Source organism: Elephantulus edwardii, unplaced genomic scaffold (genome assembly GCF_000299155.1).
Source record: "Elephantulus edwardii isolate Elephantulus edwardi_28Jun2011 unplaced genomic scaffold, EleEdw1.0 scaffold00094, whole genome shotgun sequence".
NCBI classification, from domain to species: Eukaryota; Metazoa; Chordata; class Mammalia; order Macroscelidea; family Macroscelididae; genus Elephantulus; species Elephantulus edwardii.
Window position 1 is genome coordinate 588,627 of NW_006399844.1, and position 19,406 is coordinate 608,032.

Genomic DNA, 19,406 nt, shown 5'->3' on the forward strand with positions numbered 1-19,406 from the left:
GTTGGAAACAACCTAAGTGCCCATCAACAACCAAATGGATAGAGCAGCTCTGGTATATTCACACAATTGAATACTACGCTGCATTGAAAAACAAGGAACTCATGCAATATTGTTCAAAGTGGGTGACCCTGGAGGACATTATGCTGAGTGAAGTATCTCAGTCACAAAAGAACAAATACTGCATGGTGCCACTGTTGTAAAACCGGACTGAGATCAGGGTTGGGGGAAGACTGAGAAAGATGAGTTCAATAATGTATACTGCACTGAAACAGATGGGGGGGAAACGTTAACACATTGCCGCAAATGATGGCAAATGTGTTTCTAAGACCGGTTGTAAATTTAAAAGTGTGCGGCAATGTGTTAAAAGGGATACATGGTTAGGTATTATTGTCATGACAGGAGTCCAGAACAAAGCCTCATAGTGGAGTGGACTGGGGGGAGGGATTGTAAAACAATGAAATAATTTTACTTTTCAAAGAGAAGAGTGTACTGGGGTGGAGGTGGGGGAAGGGAGAAAAGTGCAATAACGAATGAACGGAAATCCAAAGTCTCTGTAAATTTTCATTAAAATTAATAATAATAAATTTTAAAAAAATAAAATTGAGAATTCATTGCTAAAAGTACTGCTAGTCTGTATGTGATTATTCAAGTAACGTTTATATTCACTATCTTCCACATTTCTGACACCAAAGTACATTAACTTTTCTCATGAAAGTGAGAGCTTCAAGTAGACAAGGATTTTGTTCCTTAATCATAACCAAACACCCTCTGGGAAATAAGTTGCTGGTTCTGGGGCCTTTGGACCATGTAGTCTTGGGGACATGAAGATCACTTGGTATAACATATCAGCAATGACAACAAAAATGCTCTTCATTATACTTTTGAGAATAGCAGTAAAGTCTAAAAAGTTTTCCAGTAGCCATCTAAAGTCCAAATATTTGCTTCTTCCTGTTTAGAACAAGGAAAAGCAAAGACGGATTAATGAAACCTCAACTTTTCTGACTCTGAGATCAGAGAACTAGAATACTACCACTGCCCATTCCAAAAGGAATCACAGTTAGAAGGTCCTGGATAGAATAAAGAAATGTGGAACAAAACTCAAAAGCATAAAAAAAGTCAGCTTATTTCAGACTAGTTGAATCCCTAAAAGCATGATCTTTAGTCACCCTTAGAACCTGGAACAAAACACACCCCTATAGTTTCACTTTTCAGTCAAATAACGGACAGGCCTATAGACTGACCAGTAGCATGGGGTAGGAACTTACTCCTTGGAATAAGCAACCATATAGGGTCAGGAAAGCTGCATCTGCCCTAATAAAGCCCCGATGACAGAAAGATGTAGTAAAGAAAGATTAATGGGTATGATAATTACAGGGTGAAAGTGGGAGAAATGTGATGATCTTGTGGGTGTTACAATTAAAATGATAAAACGTATATGAATGATTGAGTGAAAACTGATATAGTTTGTAAAAACTTTCACTCATATTATAATAAAAATAAATTAAAAATACTGCAGTTCTAGAATTCTTTAAATAAAGCAAGTAAATATTTAAACTCCAGATCTTATTCCATATGATTTTCCTGACAAAATTTCCAAGGCCCTACATTTCAAACAAATAACATGCAATACAGCCAGGGTTCAGTCTATATGCAGGATCTGTCAACATCAACATTTTTACTCATAGTTTGATCAAATATTCTCTTTGTACATACAAGGCATATTATAGTCTCAGGATTAAAATGCCACTCAGATTTCTTACCTATTCTTGTTAAATTGTATGGCAAAATCTGTCATGTGCTGCAGAGCTTTGTTGGTGAAGTTCATTTCCATATAGATGTGCCCTTGGCGGTGTGTGAATGTTCCTGAAATTTCCAAGCCTTTAGCCTTTACTGCAGGAAGCCAGACCTGAAACACAGCATAAAGCTCAATGGAATCAACAGAAATTTCATCTCATAATTATTATGTTTTAATAAAAATGACAAAATTAATTTTTTTCTTTCCTTAGGCAATTATGTTGGTGTTTACTATAAATACCAAGTCAAATGCAAAAGGCTCTGGATGAAATTTTTAAAATATTCAGATCATTTTCAATTATTTAAAAACCAGAAAGAAAAAAATTTATAGGCAACTGTGGTTTCTTCTGTATTATTTAACCATTTTACAATTCTTGAGTATTATAGAAAACACCCACATATATTACCCTATATAAAACTATTAAGAGAAAACCACATCACACTCACTGGAATTTACATATATATGGGAGGAAATATGGAATTTATATACATATAAATTCTGGTGAATGAAGAATAGGAAATTCCAAGGAGTATTATTTTCTGAATTTTTTTTCTTTCTGTAATTTTTGTCAGATTTCATTTTCTTCTGTTTCTATTTAACTTTGTCATTTATGTACTTTCATGTTAGTAAAAATATATTAGATAATTATAAAGCCCTCATGGACTTTATAATACTCAGTGCATTGGAAGACATGGTGGAAAAGGAGCTCCATTTAACTAAGACATTTGGCAGCCTTTTCCTTGTCGAAGAACTTCAAGGATAATATACAACCTAGTAAACTGAGCTGTGCCGAAGAACCATCACTTAGTTTGAATCATATTCTTAGTTACTCTATGCACCAGTGAGCTCTGGAGGTGTAGTCTGCAGGGAGATGTGTTGCTCACCCAAAAGTGGCACCTCTCTGGTGGTTTGGAACACTGTGGCTCACAGAAGAAAGATGGGAAATTTCCTCTCATGTGATTTATACCCTTCAAAAACTCAGTGAAAGGTTAGAGAGGAGTTGGTTCTGAGTGTTTTTTGGTATTTTAGGCCACTGTTGTTATTAAGTGTTATTGCATGAAGTATGACTCACAGTGACTCTATGGACAATAAATTTGAACTCTGTCTTGTCCTGTGCCATTCTTATCATCCTCAACACATTTGAGACCATTGCCACAGATACTGTACCAATCCATCTCACTGAGGGTCTTCTTCATGGACTCTCTACTTGTCCAAATACAATGTCCTTTTCTAAGGAAAAGCCTCTCCCAACAATATGGCAATACACTGTATATGCATAGATATGACTCTTCTCTTTCTTTTTTGCTGTGACTGGCACAGTAGGAGATTGGCCCTCCTTCTCCAGTGGAGCATCTGGTGGATTTGAACCACATGCCTCTAGGACTGCAGTGCAGCATCATGCCACTAGGTCACCAGAGCTCCCTAAAACTGTAACTCTTGAAATGGACAACAGATGGTTTACATATTGGGAACTGGATCTCCCACAAAAAATTAGATGAGCAGGTAGAGAATTTATAAAGTAACAATGTATATCATCCTTAGGAAAGCCAGCCTGTACAAAGTTTAGCATAGAGGAAAATACAGGGAGCACTATTCCCAAGTCTTTAAATGAGTTTCATTTACAGAAAATAATTTCTCCCTCTGAATTTCAGTCTGAGTAACAATGAGTAAGACTGAGACCCCTACAATGACAAACTTAAATCAGAATTCTAAAAAGTACAATATAATTATTGAAAACCAAACTTATTTTTAGTAAGTGGCATATCAGAACCCATAATCCACATATATAATACCTAGGGGAGAAAGGGTAAGGAGTAATGAGAAGGAAAATATTATCTTTTAAATAAATGATTTTCCTTCCCTGGTAGTCTACTGTGTCTCCCAGGATTTCACTATACTAATCCACCAGATGGTCAAGGACTGCAGCCTTCAGTATGGACTGAGGCTCAATGTCAAGAAGACAAAGATTCTCACCACGGGACCAATTGGCAGCATCAGGATGGATGAAGAGATTGAGATTTTTCACAGCTTTAGTTTGCTTGGCTCCACAGTCAACACTCTTGGCACCAGCAGCCAGGAAATTAAAAGACGTATTACGATGGGAAAGTCTGCTGTTAGGGACCTCTCTAAAGCACTCAAGAGTAATGGTGTCTCTCTGAAGACTAAGGTGCGTCTGATACAAGCCATGGTCTTTGCAATCACTTGTTATGTGTCAGAGAGTTGGACAATGACTAGGGAGGATAGAAGGAGAATTGATGCCTTTGAGCTGTGGTGTTGGAGAAGTGTGTTGAGGGTACCATAGACTGCTAAGAAAACAAACAGATTCATCCTGGAGAGGGTTAAACCAGGCTGCTCCTTGGAGGCAAGGATTCTGAGACTTTGTCTGACATACTTGGTTCATGTTGCAAAGAGAGACTGGTCCTTGGAGAAGGACATCATGCTTGGTAGGGTGGAGGGACAGCGCAGGAGGGTAAGGTGCTCCAGTAGGTGGATTGATTCGGTGACTGCGGTAATCAGGATGAGTGTGTCGGAGATAATGAGATTGGCACAGGACAAAGCAGAATTTAGGGCTGTTGTACATAGGGTCGCTATGAGTGGCAAGAGACTCAACAGCACATAACAACAACAACCCACCAGTGTTGACAAACTGAAACAAAATTAAAAATTAATTTAAAACCAACTAATGAAAATTATTATTCAGGATGTTAATAATGCTTTCTATTGCTAAATTTGAAGTCACCATTTCTTTTTTTCTTAAATTCTCCATGAGAGACAAAGCTTGGCTTTATTAACAAAGGAAATAATACTAAAGTTCTTAGTTCAAGTTATCTGAATCTAGACCTTCAAGAAAGGGTTACTAAACTGCCTTTTTACTTACAGCCTTAGGTGCCACATATCCACCAGGTGCCATGCCTATTCCTGTGGAGAATTCAAAAAGGTCATTCAGACCACTGCTAACCACAGCAGGCGTAGGTGAAGGAGCAAAGGTTGCAGGCACTGATGATGGGATGAAAGACTGCCCAACCTGCAGAAAACAAAAAGGGGGTGGGCAGATCAAGAAAAACAGATTAACAGTCCTTTAAATGCTGCTTCAAATGTCAGTAGTATTCATAAATCAATGAGAAACATGATATTATTTAGAGCAGTATAAAGTTGCTAGAGTCAAAATCAACTATGTCAGTGGGTTTGGTTTGCTTAGGAGTTGAACTGATATACACTCTTTGTCTTTTTAACCATCACAATTCTTTTTTCATCATTAATAAAAGGGCTTTACTCTTTTACTCTTTATACAGATATATACACTATAGTAGGAAGCCCTATCAAAAGATGAGTAACAGCAGGGTACAGCAACACAGTAAGTAGTTCAAGAGTTTGTCTGTTTGTTTCCAATTTTAGCTTCCATGATTCTGTGCAAAAGGCCTACAGGTAGCTTAATAAAGGGAAACATTTTTTCCTACAGTAAGAGGGAGAAGTATCCACCTTAGGCAGCAATACCATTTCCACTTGTGTCCAGTCACACCTTATGTCCTCAATTCAAGCATAAATAAGTAGTAGGAAGCTCTCCTGGAGGAGATGTATATTCAAAACCTCCCAAAACTCACCCATTCATGAGGACAGCCTAACACCAAATCCATCTAACACTCTCAACTTACTTCTAGATGACACCAGGAAATAAGGTAATTCTCCAGTCAAGACATGAAGTTCCATTTCCTTTAGCTCTTTAATGCCAGGAACACAAAGACTCTGTAGACACCAGAATACCAATTCCTAAAGATGTCCCTAGATCAAATGTGGCAAAAATTCCAAGTAACCCTATCCACTACTCTCTACTCTTCATATATGGCTAGAGAGATTTTTGGAGTATAGTGCTAGACAGCAGTAATGGCCGGTCTGAGAATATGAGTATAGGAAAGGCATCAAACAGGAGGTAGCACTTCCCATGGTGAAAAAAATGGATGGCACTTACTGCCGGACTTCCTCCAATGCCCCCGCCAAGGTCACTGCCAAGCTGAAAGAGAGAAAGGAGAGAGAGGAGAAAGAGGTAGAGTTCATTTAGCTAAGTAGTGGATGCCCACACAGAATCTGTAAATTGCTCTACCAGTTGCTGGAAATACATGCTATTTAACTCATCTCCTAAAGCCTAAAAAAATACACCCTGGGGGAGGGGGTGTCAAGTGGTGGCAATGAAGTGTATGGAAATTCCGAGAAAAGCACCTGGAAAGAGAATGGAGCTGGGACATCTCAGGGATGTTTCAGACCCAATCTTTACACTGAAACTTGTCAGCACAAACTCATGCAGGATTTAAATAATTCGCATATTTCAAAAAGTTGTATATCCAAGTAATAATGTGTATTAAATATATTTTACCTTTTTTAAAATGTATATTGCACTGAAAGAGATGAAGGAGAGATCTGTTTAAAAGGGATATATGATTGGGTATTATTGTCATTACAGGAGTCCAGAGTGAAGACTGTATAGTTGAGTGAACTTGAGGGGAGGGACTGCATAATAATGAAAGACTTTTTCTTTTCAAGGAGAAGAGTGATTTGGGGAGGAGTGGGCAGGGAGAAAAGTGAAACAATGAATGACTGGAAATCCTAAGTCTCTGTAAAGTTTCATTAAAATAAATAAATAAAGAACTAAATAAATAAATACCTAACTAACTAACTAAAAGAAAATCTAAGGGACTTGGGGAAAAAAGAAATAAAACAAAAATGGGCTTTCAACTACTGTCCCACTGAGACATTAGTGAGCAAAACAGCACTAAGCTATAATTTCAAGCTTTAAAAATTACAGGTGGTCCAAAAATATTTTCTTAGAGTTCAGAACTTTCTTAAGAAATGAAATAGCTGGGACAGAAAGATATTCTCCCTGGGGGAAAAGGAGGAAGTACAAAATGCTGCAAATCTCTTCATGAGCACTTAGGTGGAATATTGTGATTTATTCAAAGTAAGTAATTCAAAAGGATGAAAGTATTAGAATAAATTAATTAGCTGGTTGACAGGAAATATAACTTCACATGGTCTTACTCTTGTTCCCCCCTCCTCAGGCCTCTGCCATAATTCATGGTAAAATTTGTCTTCTACAACAAAGGCACTGAGAATAATAGAGGCTGAAAATAGCTGCCATGCAATAAACGCAAAACACACATTATTTACAACCAAGTGCCCTATTTAAAAAGAAAATGGAACTTTTGGGGGGAGGGAGAAGGCTACTGTTACACCTTTGCTTCCTTCCTAGTTCTCTTTAAATCACCAAATGCCTAGTCTACTCTACATACAACACTGGTTTCTAGATTGTCATTTAGTGGTAGATCTGGGAAAGAGGATTTATTTGTGATCTTAAAGGACAAACAGTATATAAAAACTGCCAAAAATTAAAAGAGAAAAATCTATTTAAAAAACATGTGAGATGTACAATTAAAAAAAAAAATCTAATTCTACAATGTCAGAAAATAACAAGAGCAAAGGTGCCCTAATTGGTATTAACTTGTTCTTGCATTAAACTACAGAGTACTTCAAACCATAAAGAGCCAACATGTCCACAATCTAGTTCTTGAAGACTATAACTGAATAAGATGGGAATCACAACCTTAAATAAGAATTTTAATAGCCTGACAAGTGTGAAACCAAATTGAAAAGGTCTCACACATCCCTGTGCAAAAATAACACATATTTTCAGCAAAACATCTGAAAAGCATGGAATTTATTTTATTCAAACATTATATAGTTTACTGTACTGTAGGCAATAAGAAGAATATATATATACACACAACTAGGACCCACATTTTACAAACTGGCTAGAGAAATAAAATGTGAAAGCAAAACCATACCGAACGTATTAAAGGGAAATAAAAGAGACATTCTGAGGGGAAGAGCCTCCTTCTGGTCAAAGGATAGTGAAGGAAAGTTCCAAGAAAAGAGTGTTGAGAATGTGACATAAAAAGTAAAACTAGGGGGCAGGAATTTCTCAAATAGCATCAACAAAGGTAGTAAGAAACATGACTAGGAAGAATGAGTAGTCTAGTTAGACTAGAGCACAGAAACTTTTTTTAAAAGCTGTAGCATGCAAAGTCAGGCTAAAAGTGGAAGGCTTAACATTTTTCCTAAATAAATAAATATGGAGGTTTCTTAAACTAAGAGTACAACTTTCTAGGAGCACTCAGAACTATTTAAATAATGTTCCAATCCAAGATTTTCAACGTTAGATAAAAAAATTAACCAAACACCTAAGAAAAGCTTTAGAAAAACACAGATGCCAGAGTTTTAACCCCAGAAACTAATTTAATGATTATCAGGTGTATACCCTGAGAATCAAGATTTTAAAATGTTCTTCCAAGTGACTAAAATAACACTGGAAATCATGTCCCAGAGAAAGTTATTATTTGCAGTCAGATAAGATTCATCAGTTTGGAAATTGCTTTGAGGTGTGAAAAAAAAAAGATTGCTGCTGAGTCAGAATCGACTCACAGTTGATCCTTTGGTGGGTTTCTGAAGGCTGGAAACCACATCAGAGAAGACTGGCCATTTTTTTCTCTTGGAGCCCTTGGTAGATTAAAATTGCCAGAAAGGCATGGCCTTTTGGATAAGGTCTCTATGTATTAAACCACCGGAGCACTCCTGAATGAAAAAGCTAGAAACTCAACAGGAAGAAAAGCCCTTTTAAGGAAGAGAAGGAAAAGTTAAACACAAAGCCATAGAAGAATGCTGCAAAATATTTTATATGTGTAGATGTTTTGATATATTTTTATTACTTTCTTGATGGGCCAGCTCCTCCTCCCTTTTCAATTCAAGCCTGAAAGAGATGGAATTCTTTATGAATCTGGTCGACACTCAATGGCAATAAAAAAAAAATATATAGATGGGAAGGGAAACAACAGTTTTATCTAATATGCTAAATTCAATAAAAAGCACTAAGAAAAGACAATCCTTATCTTCTCAGATTTCATTCTTTTTGAGTATTATGTGAATATTATCTTAGTTAGAATGATCTGAATGTACTCTCTCCCTCATGCTACTTGTCAATTTTATTCAAATCTATGGAAGAAACTGAAAATCAATCCTGATATTTATTTTCAGTGTATCAGATACAACTCAGCTTAAATCAAGGATGCTGATCTTACAGGGGCAGGACACAAAGGATACTAAAGACATAAAAGACACATAGCCAGAAAGAGACAGATGCACAAAAAATGCTCAGAGAGTGACGAGAAAGCACAATTTCAACACGTATTTTCTATCTAGACTTTTCTTTAACATCCTTTCCTCTTGACTAAAACTCTGCTGAGAGGGGGATTTTCACAGTAATAAGCAAGAGTTGTAAGAGAAATGTTACAAAATTGGGAGCCAATTATCTTGTGAGTGGCCTTTGCTATTTATAGTGACAAGCAAGGCAAAGCAGAAATTATTCAAGAGACTAAAGCTAAAAAGCTGAACACATACACAGGAAAATAGTTGTTACATGTCAGTATGAACAAGTCATTAACATTTTATTTCCGTTCCTGGTATTCTCTAGAGTCAGGTAAGATCCATTTGTTTGGAATTACTCTAAGCCCAGTTTTATGAGATACAATGCAAAAATCAAACTGTTGCTGTCAGGTGTCAACAAGTTGACTAGAAGCCTTATGAACAGCAAATAAGCAAATAGCTCTGTCCTGTCCCATCATCACGATCTCAGTTATGCTCACGCCCATTGTTGTAGTTACTATCAATCCATCTTGGTGAGGTTCTCCCTCTCCTTCACTAATCCTCTCTCTACCTGTCCCAGTATGGTGTCTCTTTCCAAGGACTGCCCCTCCTAATAACAAAGACTGCCTCTTCTGATAACAAGCCCAAAGTAATCAAACTAGACTTGCAAAATTTCAGCATGAAAGATGATGTATGGACATGGCTTTAATTCTAATTTTAAGTGTCTAGGTCCTAGATTTCTTATTTGTTTTTGATCTGTTCACTTTTCACTGATGGTAGGATCGCTTTATTGAGGCTGCCATTTTCTTCATGAAGGAAATAATGTCAAAAGTTTCAATTTTAGAAAAAAATACTTCAAATGCTAAAAAATGAGAAGGATTTTCCTGAAGATGAATAGCTGACGCAGCAAAAACAATGATTCCCTTTGCATATTTTAGTTCAAATTCTCTTTCAGTTTCCAACCTAAATCATCTTAGTCACAGTCATTAAACAGCATTGAGAATAAAACATTTAGGTATTGCCAAAGAATGGTCACTTCACCACTTATTCATGAAGTAGTGCTGACTGGCATTCCATTCATGTTGAACTACACAGTAATGTATCACTGTACTGTTAATTCGGTAGTTGGATAAAAATGTTATTTCTTTTTAAAAAAGTACTGGTTCAACATAAGAAAAACAATCAATGTAATTAATCACAGTAACAAAGAAAAGAACCACATGATCCTATCAATTGATGCAGAAAAGGCCTTTGACAAAATCCAACACCCTTTCCTGATTAAAACACTCAATAGGATTAGAGGGGAATTTTTTCTACATAGTAAAAAGTATATATGCAAACGTGAGAGCCAACATTGTTCTTAATAGAGAAAGATTAAAGGCATTCCCCTTGAGAACAGGAACTAGGCAAGGATGCCCACTATCACCTCTCCTATTCAATATTTTATTGGAAGTCTAAGTGATAGCAATAAGGCAAGAGAAAGAAATAAGAGATATCCAAATTGGCAAAGAGGAGGTAAAGTTATCTCTCTACGCAGATAGTATACTTAGAAAACCCTAAAGACTCAGCAAGAAAACTACTGGACGTTAGTTGACCAATTCAGCGAAGTGGCAGGATACAAGATCAACACACAAAAATCAATGGAATTTCTCTACAGTGACAAAGAGAATACAGAATTGGAGCTGAGAAAAACAATACCTTTCATAATAGCTAATCACAAGATTAAATACTTAGGGGTAAACATAACCAGAAGCACAAAGAATTTATTCAAAGAAAATTACAAAACATTACTAGAAGAAACAAAAAGAGACCTGGAGAGGTGGAAGAATATCCCTTGGTCATGGATAGGAAGACTCAGTATTGTGAAAATGACATATTACCAAAGATAATTTACATGTTCAATATAATCCCAATACGAGTATCAATTCCACTTTTCATTGAGATGAAAAAGGCAATTGCCAGTTTCATTTGGAATGGAAAGAGGCCCAGAATAAGCAAAGCACTCCTTAAAAAGAGAAACAAGGTAGGAGGCATCTCACTTCCTGATTTCAAATCCTACTACACTGTCATGGTGGTCAAGACAGCGTTGTACTGATAATAATGACAGACACATAGATCAATGGAATAGAATTGAGAATCCAGAAATCAGCCCATCTACCTATGGCCAACTGATTTTTGACAAGGAGATAAAATCAGTTAAGTGGGGAAATGACAGCCTTTTTACAAATGGCTCTGGCAAAATTGGAAAACCATCTGCAGAAAAGCAAGATCCACACCTCATTCCATACACAAAAACCAATTCAAAGTGGATTATGGACCAAGGACTAAAAACATTATTAAAGAAAAGCTTGAGAGACCTCTGGTGGCCTAGTGGCAAGAAACTGCACTGCAATCCCAGAGGTATGTGGTTCAAATCAAGGAGGGGCAATCTCCTCCTGTACCAGTCAGATCTGATTTGATGGTACAGACCAAAAAGAAAAAAAAGAAAAGCTTGGAAGAATTCTGTTAAGCCCTAATCTACAACATAAACAATCTTCCAAGCATCCTGGAAAATCTACAACCAAGAGAGGATAAAATAGATGAATGGGACCTTCTAAGAATTCAATCCCTATACATATCCAAAAACTTCTCCAACAGGGTAAAAAAGGAAAGGCACAGACTGGGGAAAAATATTTGGTAATAACATGTCAGACAAGGGACTTATATATAGAATTTATAAAATACTCAAGAACCACCACTAGATAAAGGTAAATAACCCAATGGAAAAATGGGCACAGGATATAAACAGACACTTCATCAAAGAAGACATTCAGATGGCAAACAAACACATGAAGAAATGTTCAAAATCCCTAGCTCTAAGAGAGATGCAAATCAAAACATCTATGAGATCTCATCTTACCCCACTAAAACTAGCACAATTTAACAGAACAAGTAAACATCAAATGCTGGTGAGGTTGTGGAGAAACTGGAACCCTATTCACCGTTAGTGGTAGTGTAAAATGGTGCAACCACTATGGAAGGCTGTATGGCACTTTCTCAAAAAGTTGCAAATAGAAATACCATTTGACCCAACAATTCTACTACTGGGAATTTACCCTAAAGAAACCATAACTGCCACCCAAGCTGATATATGCACACCCGTGTATATTGAGGCTTTGTTCGTAACAGCAAAGAGCTGGAAACATCCCAAAGTGCCCATTAACAAATGAATGGAAAGAGAAACTGTGGTATATTCACACAATGGAATGCTACGCTGCATTGAAAAACAAGGAACTCATGAAATAGTATGCAAAATGGATGACTCTTGAGGACATCATGCTGAGTGAAATATCTCAGTCACAAAAAGACAAATATTACATAGGCCACTATTCTAAAGTGGGACTGACATCGGGGTTGAGGGAAGACAGAGAAGGAGGGGAGGAATGATGTATATTGTATTGAAACAGATGAGAAAGAGAACTGTTTAAAAGGGGTATATAATTGGGTATTATTGTCATGACAGGAGTCCAGAATGAAGGCTACACAGTGGAGTGGACTTGGGAGGAGGGACTGCATAACACGGAGAGTTTTTCTTTTCAAGGAGAAGAGTGAAGGGCGGAAGGGGTGGGCAGGGAGAAAAGTGCAACAATGAATGACTGGAAACCCTAAGTCTCTGTAAACTTTCATTAAAATTAATTTTTTAAAAAGGTGCAATTTCCTGAAATTTCAGCATGTTTATAGTTCTGCAGCAGAACCAGTATAACTCAAGAGTTCTGACAAGGCAATCTGCATTTAGCTTTGGTTTAGCTACAGATGTTGTTGTTGTTATGTGCTGTTGAGTCGCTTGTGACTCATAGCGACCTTATGTACAACAGCCCTAAACTCTGCTCTGTCCTGTGCCAATCGCACAGTCCCTGACATTCCCATCCCGATTATTCCAGTCACTGAATCAGTCCACCTCATACAGGGCTTTCCCTTCCTGCACTGTACCTCAACCCTACCAAGCATCATGTTCCTCTGCAAGGACTGGTCCCTCCTTACAACATGTCCAAAGTATGTTAGATGGAGCCTCAGATCTTTGCCTCCAAGGAGCTGCCTGGTTTAACCCTTTCCAGGATGAATCTGTTTGTTTTCCTAGCAGTCCCTCAATACTCTTCTCCAGCACCACAGCTCAAAGGCATCAATTCTCCTTCTATCCTCCCTAGTCATTGTCCAACTCTCTGATGCATAACAAGTGATAGCAAAGACCATGGCCTATATCAGATGCACCTTAGTCTCCAGAGAGACACCATTGCTCTTCAGTACTTTGGAGAGGTCCCTAACAGCAGACTTTGCCATGGCAATACATCTTTTAATTTCCTAGCTACTGGTGCCAAGAGTGTTGACTGTGGAGCCAAGTAAACTAGCTACAGATACCAGAGGAAAAAAATGCTATAAAAGGAAACAAGAAAAGAAGCCAACAAATCAAGCTTTGTCAAGTCTATCTAACTCCAAGAAGAGTATCAACTGTGATGAGCAATGGGTAGCCAGGAAACTTCCACAAACTAAAACAACGACCAATATGGCCAATTCAAAGTATAAACCACCACACCTAAAACTGAGTTGTCTGGGTTAATTAGAGGACATATTTATTAATTACATGTTTACAACATAAAGTAAGATATGATGACTAGAATTTTATTTGCTCCTTTCCAGAACTCATTCAACTGAAGAGAGCCTAAGGCATGTTCCCGTTCATACAGATTACCTACTGGTAAGCTATTGCTCTGATGTTCAGGTGTCAAAACATAATGACGGAAATAACGTGTAATAAATCTATCATAGTATAATTTAAAGTAAAATCCTATAAAAACATCAATCTGTATTTTTCCTCATTAGGTTTTATTTTAAAAGGCACACTTTATTTCCAAAATGAAAAGTTCTTTCAACAATTGAGATCAGCTTTTATCCAATATCTTTTATCTATTATCTAACTATCAAAAAAATTATACTAAGTTGGTAAAAAGTATCTGCAGTCATACAAAGCTATTACAAAAATTGATGACTGTGAATAGCCTTGAAGTGGAAAAGCATAAATGGATTAAGGTCACGCAAAATCATCAGTGAGAAGACTCTTTATCTTGAGGGGCAAAAAATGCTTCTATCAGTAGAATGTAGGGGGACTGTAGCAGATTTCTTCATCATATGGGACACAGAATGTTCCATTCCTCAGAGTGACTACTAGGTCTTTTATGTTAAGATAAAAAAAAAAATCAGTGTTGAATATAGTAAAAGTGCAGAGCAAATGCTCTGTATCTAGCCTTATTTTCATTCATAGTCTTTACTACCTAGTAAAGGTTTGTTTCTCATTTGTTCCTCAATACAATACAAGCTTAGGATTGCTTTTTTCACAATTTTATTTCCAGTGTAAAGCCTGCCTAATGTAGAAACCTTAATATTTACTGAATGAATGAATGTCCTAGGAAATATATAAACAGGACTTTCAGCAACAATATTTCTTTGGAATACTATTTTGACCTATCATTTTATTGAATAAGTAGTTTTGGGTTCAAATTCCAAATCTGTGACTTACTAGTTATGCAACCTTCAGTTTTCTAGAAAATAGAGTTCAACATTAACTACTTTGAATGGCTGTCCTGAAGTTTAGAAATTAGAAAAGTTCTAACATAGGGACTGGCACCCAACTATAAATATATTCAACTACATAGTGATCCCACAGGCCAGGGACGCTCCCCAGGGCATCCTAGGTGTTAAGGAAGCAGACAGTCACATCAAGAGTTTACAGAGGAAAAGTGTACAACTTCCAAAGTTTTCTCTAACACTATTTACTCTGAAACTAAGTTCTTAAAATGACCGGAAAGCTTTTCCAAATGAAGAATAAAGATGTAAAATCGATGTGTATGATGGACTTAGAAAAGTTATTACTAAACTTGTTTGCAGTTTTAAGTATCTGAAAGGAATAAATCTCTAAGAAATAGAGTAGAAACTTTTTTTAAAAACATACATTAGAATCAAGAAAAGGCAGTTTCTCCTCTATTTCACTCAAATGGGACACAAAAGAGCACATTTCTCTTAACATGAAACACTTCTTCAGCAGAGAAAGGGCACTCTAAATAATGCATCCTTTCCATTTCAGATGCATAATAGCAGCACTTATCTAAATAGAATAATGTGCAGTAGCTTGGAGGCTATAATTTAGTTATGGCCTCTGCTGACAGCCAAAAAATAAAGGCAACAAATATTCTACATTCATTCCTTTAGCAATCCTTAACAGATGTCAGGGTCAGGAGAATATGGCCTATGTCAACAACGTGTATACAAGAGTTACGCACATGGTATCAGGTCACCTCAAACACTATACAAAAAAACCCCAAAAAACCAAAAACCAAACAACAAAAAACAAAACAACCAAACCACAAACAACCCAGAAGGTTTTACACGAGGAGAAAAGTTACACACCATCTATAACAAGTAAATATTTTTGTTTTTTTGTGAAGTAGTAGTTTATTATAATTAAACATGAGACATGTAAGAAAAAGCCCACATATGGCTACTACTAAAATAAAAAGTAAATCCAAAGAATTTTATACTTTTATAAATGTAAAACGTCATAGCATACTATTATGTTCTAAAGAAAGAACATATCAGACTTGTAAATTATGCTATTTTATTTTAATCCACATCAAGGAAACAATAATATTTATGATAAGAAAAAGTGGAAACTTTGTAGGAAACAAGCAAAAGAGAAATACTGAAGGAAATGTAAAAAATAAGGATGAGCATGTTACTGCTGTTCTTGAATGTAAAACTTGCATTTTTTTTCTCCAAGTTCACAGAGTTTCCCTGAGGCAAGCTTTTTTTGGAAGTTGATGTTACTCCTGCTTCTAAGCCTATAATATTTGGGAGATTTCACAAAAATCAGGCCCGAGGGCCCAAAAATCTGTTTAAAGGCAAGGCCAAATCCAATCAACTCACATCCTATTGTGAGCCAGAGTCACACCCTAATCTCAACCCCAAACCAGAAAACACACCTTTGCAGAATCCGGCCCTTCCTCTCATCTTCCCAGCCTGGAAATAGCCCTAGACTGGCAACCAAATATGTGAGAAATCCATTTAAATATAAGTCCTGTCTATGATGAGGAGAACTTTCATCAAAAATCTGAAATTCATTTTTAATTTTAAAAATCTGAAGCTCAGCCTTAAAATTTTTAAAGATTTCTGCTTCAAAAAAGCAACAAAGCCCGTAATATACGAATCACTTTGGAGGACTAGTATATGTGTGTATTTGCTTTATAGTACAACAATATTCACTTCCTATCTTACCTTCACTTGGTTTAAGAATCACTATTATTGAACGAAGAAGGCTGGAGTCTTCAAATGTATTATAACTAATAATAATGATAATAATTAATAATAAATTGATATTTGAACATGATTGTTGTTTTTGTTATGTGCCGTGAAGTCGCCTGTGATTCACAGCAAGCCTATGCACAACAGCTCTGAACCCTGTCCTATCCTGAGACAATCTCACTATTTCTAACATACCTGCCCCTTTTACCTCACTGTGTCCATTTCATCTCCACCGTTTCAAGCACGATGCCCTTCTCTAAGGACTGGTCCCTCCTGGAAACATGCCCAAAGTATGTGAGAGGGAGTTTCAAAATCCTTGTCTCCAGAGTTCTAAAAGTCAAGGGAGCTCTGGGAGCTAAGTGGTAAGGCATTGTACTGCCAAATCAAAGGTAGGCAGATCAAGTCCACCAGCTGTTTGTTCTTTGGGAGAAAGATGGGATCTTTCTTCCCATGTGATTTTAATAGCCTCCGAAAACCCTCTGGAGGGTCCACTATGAGTCAGTTCTGACATAACAACAACAGAAGTCCCAACTCACAAAATCTCAAAATTTCACAAATGACATGAGGAAAGAAGGTAGACTAAGATCTAATGAAGGATCATCAGGAAACATAAAGAAAAGAATGACATTATCAACGAATTAATTTTTTTCAGAAGAGGAACAGAAAATGAGTAAATAATCTGAAAAACAGGATGTTCTCAATTTGTAGTCTCTAATCTTAGAATGTGATCAAAAGTAAAGACAGATCCTGGGCTGGAGCAACTCAATTTAAATTACTCAAAGCCAACTTCTGGCCAATTTCTAAGCTAGATCATCTAGCAGAAAAAGCACAATGAAAAAATACTGAGCTGGAAGATAAAATCCAAAAGTAAAAGTCAGAGAAGTGTGTTTAAATGTTTAGGCAAGAACTGTCGTTAGGCGCCATCCACTATGACTCAGAGAAATAGATCTGAATCTTGCCTCAATCTATACCATCGTTAAGCCCACTACAAGGAGCCTTCAACTCCTTTGTTGACCCTTTACCTTTCCCATCATGGTATCTTTTGGGCACATTTACTTACACCTCTTGACAACATGCTCAAAGTATGTGAGTTTCACCATCCTTGCTTCTAAGGGGCATTCCGATTGCACTTGCTCCAACACAGATTTGTTTATTCTTTTGGCAGTCCATGGTATATTCAGTATCTTTGCCAACACCATAATTCAAAGGCATTGATTCTTCTTTGGTGTTTTCCTTATTCTTTGTCCAATTTTCAGATGCTTAGTAAAAATATTAAGGCTTGGAACAAGTGCATCTTAGTCTTTAAACTGACTTTAAAAAGGTCCTTGAAAGCAGAATTTCCCAAAGCAACACTTCTGATTACTTGACTGCTGCTACCTGGAGCACTGATTATGGGTTCAAGTAAAATTAAATCACCGACAACTTAAAGCTTTACTCCATCTATCATGTTGTAGCCTAAATACTGGCATTTAAAAAATGTTACCCAGTTTATTTTAATTTTGCAGCCAGGACTGAGCATGAAATCAAATGAAATTCCAAATGGTGCTAAACAGAATTAATCTGAGTCAGGACAGTGACTCCTACAGAATTACAGAGCTCTAACTCCAGCCTCATTAACTACAATGAGTCTGATTTGATCTAGGGTTTGATGTGGTACTAATCATGGAGCCCTGAAGGCATAGTAGTTAAAAGGTGGACTGCTAAATAACAGCATTTTGAACCCACCAGCTGCTCTACTGGAAAAAGATGAGGCCATATCCTCCCATTAAGATTTACTGTCTCAAAAACAAAACAAGATTTACTGTCTCAGAAACCCAAAGGAGGGTTGTCATAAGATGCAATCAACTAAAACAGTGTGCTCTGTTTTGGCAATCACATAAGTTAGGACCGAGACTCCAAAGCTTCAAAGCAAGCAGTTAGCGGCCGCTTCATTAGCAACGCTCCTCTGACCTCTGTGGGTAAGACTGTTAAAACCATATAAAAGTAACAACAGTCTGAGCTAACCTTGCTAGAAATTTAACCCTGACCATAATTTAAAGGGAAACCTAGGCCAAATTTCACACTACTAGCAACATTATTCTTCCTAGACGGTAAAAGAAAGACGTTTAACAAAATAATCTCAAGAGTTTACTGGAGAAGAGAAGCATCCTGTTTCAAGTGATATGTATCTAACAAAGAGAAAGGGGGATCTATTAGAAGCTAATAGTACAAATATCAAACTCATGAACAGTTTAGTTGTTAAGAAATTCTATATCCGTACTATTCAAAGTATGGTCCATGGACTTGTTAGAAAAGCTGACTTCTAGGCATCCCTACAGTCCTTAGAGAGGGACAGCATGCTTTGGAGGGTGAAGAGACAGTGTGAGGGAAAGACCCTCAATGAGATGGTTTGAGTTAGTGACTGGGTTAAGGGGGTGTGTCAGAGACAAAAAGGTTGGCTCAGGACTGAGCAGGGTTCAGAGCTGTTGTACATAGGGTTGCTAGGAGTCACAGGCGACCTGATGGCACATAACAATAGTAAAAGATTTCCAGGAGATACCGACACACATTTGTGTAAGAAGCACTAGTCTAAAGCAGGGCTTCACTGAGTAAGTGTTTCTTTCTGTCCATATAAATTAAACAGGAGTTCTAGTGGTGTAGCCTGTAGGGAGGTGCAGTACTAACTAACAGCTATGCCTCTATGACAGTTCAAATTCACTAGCTGCTATGAGGAAGAAAGATGGCAAACTCCTCCTGTGTGATTCTATAGTATCAGAAACCCAATAGAGAGTCAGCTATTAGTTGGTTTCAACTGTTGTTGTTGTTACGTGCTGTCGAGTCGCTTGCGACTCATAGTGACCCTATGTACAATAGCCCTAAATCCTGCTCTATCCTGTGCCAATCGCATGGCCTCTGACACACCCCATCCCGATTACCCCAGTCACTGAATCAATCCACCTCATAGAGGGTCTTTCCCCTCCTGCGCTGTCCCTCCACCTTACCAAGCATGATGTCTCTCTCCAAGGACCTGTCTCTCCTTACAACATGTCCAAAGTATGTCAGACGAAGCCCCAGAATCCTTGCCTCCAAGGAGTAGCCTGGTTTAACCCTCTCC

General features: G+C 37.3%; 1 protein-coding gene across 2 annotated transcripts in view; it reads right to left on the bottom strand.

Moving 5' to 3' along the window:
* The window catches only part of AP2B1 (adaptor-related protein complex 2, beta 1 subunit), a 170,011-nt gene that overhangs the window by 45,952 nt on the left and 104,653 nt on the right, over positions 1-19,406 (bottom strand). The window contains exons 14-16 of one of the 2 annotated variants that reach the window (XM_006890900.1): positions 5,763-5,804; positions 4,674-4,820; positions 1,761-1,906 (exon numbers count right to left, since the gene is read on the bottom strand). In XM_006890900.1, the coding sequence (XP_006890962.1) occupies positions 1,761-1,906; positions 4,674-4,820; positions 5,763-5,804 (335 nt within the window). The remainder of the gene's footprint in view (positions 1-1,760; positions 1,907-4,673; positions 4,821-5,762; positions 5,805-19,406) is intronic. The other variant, XM_006890901.1, reaches the window with a different exon arrangement.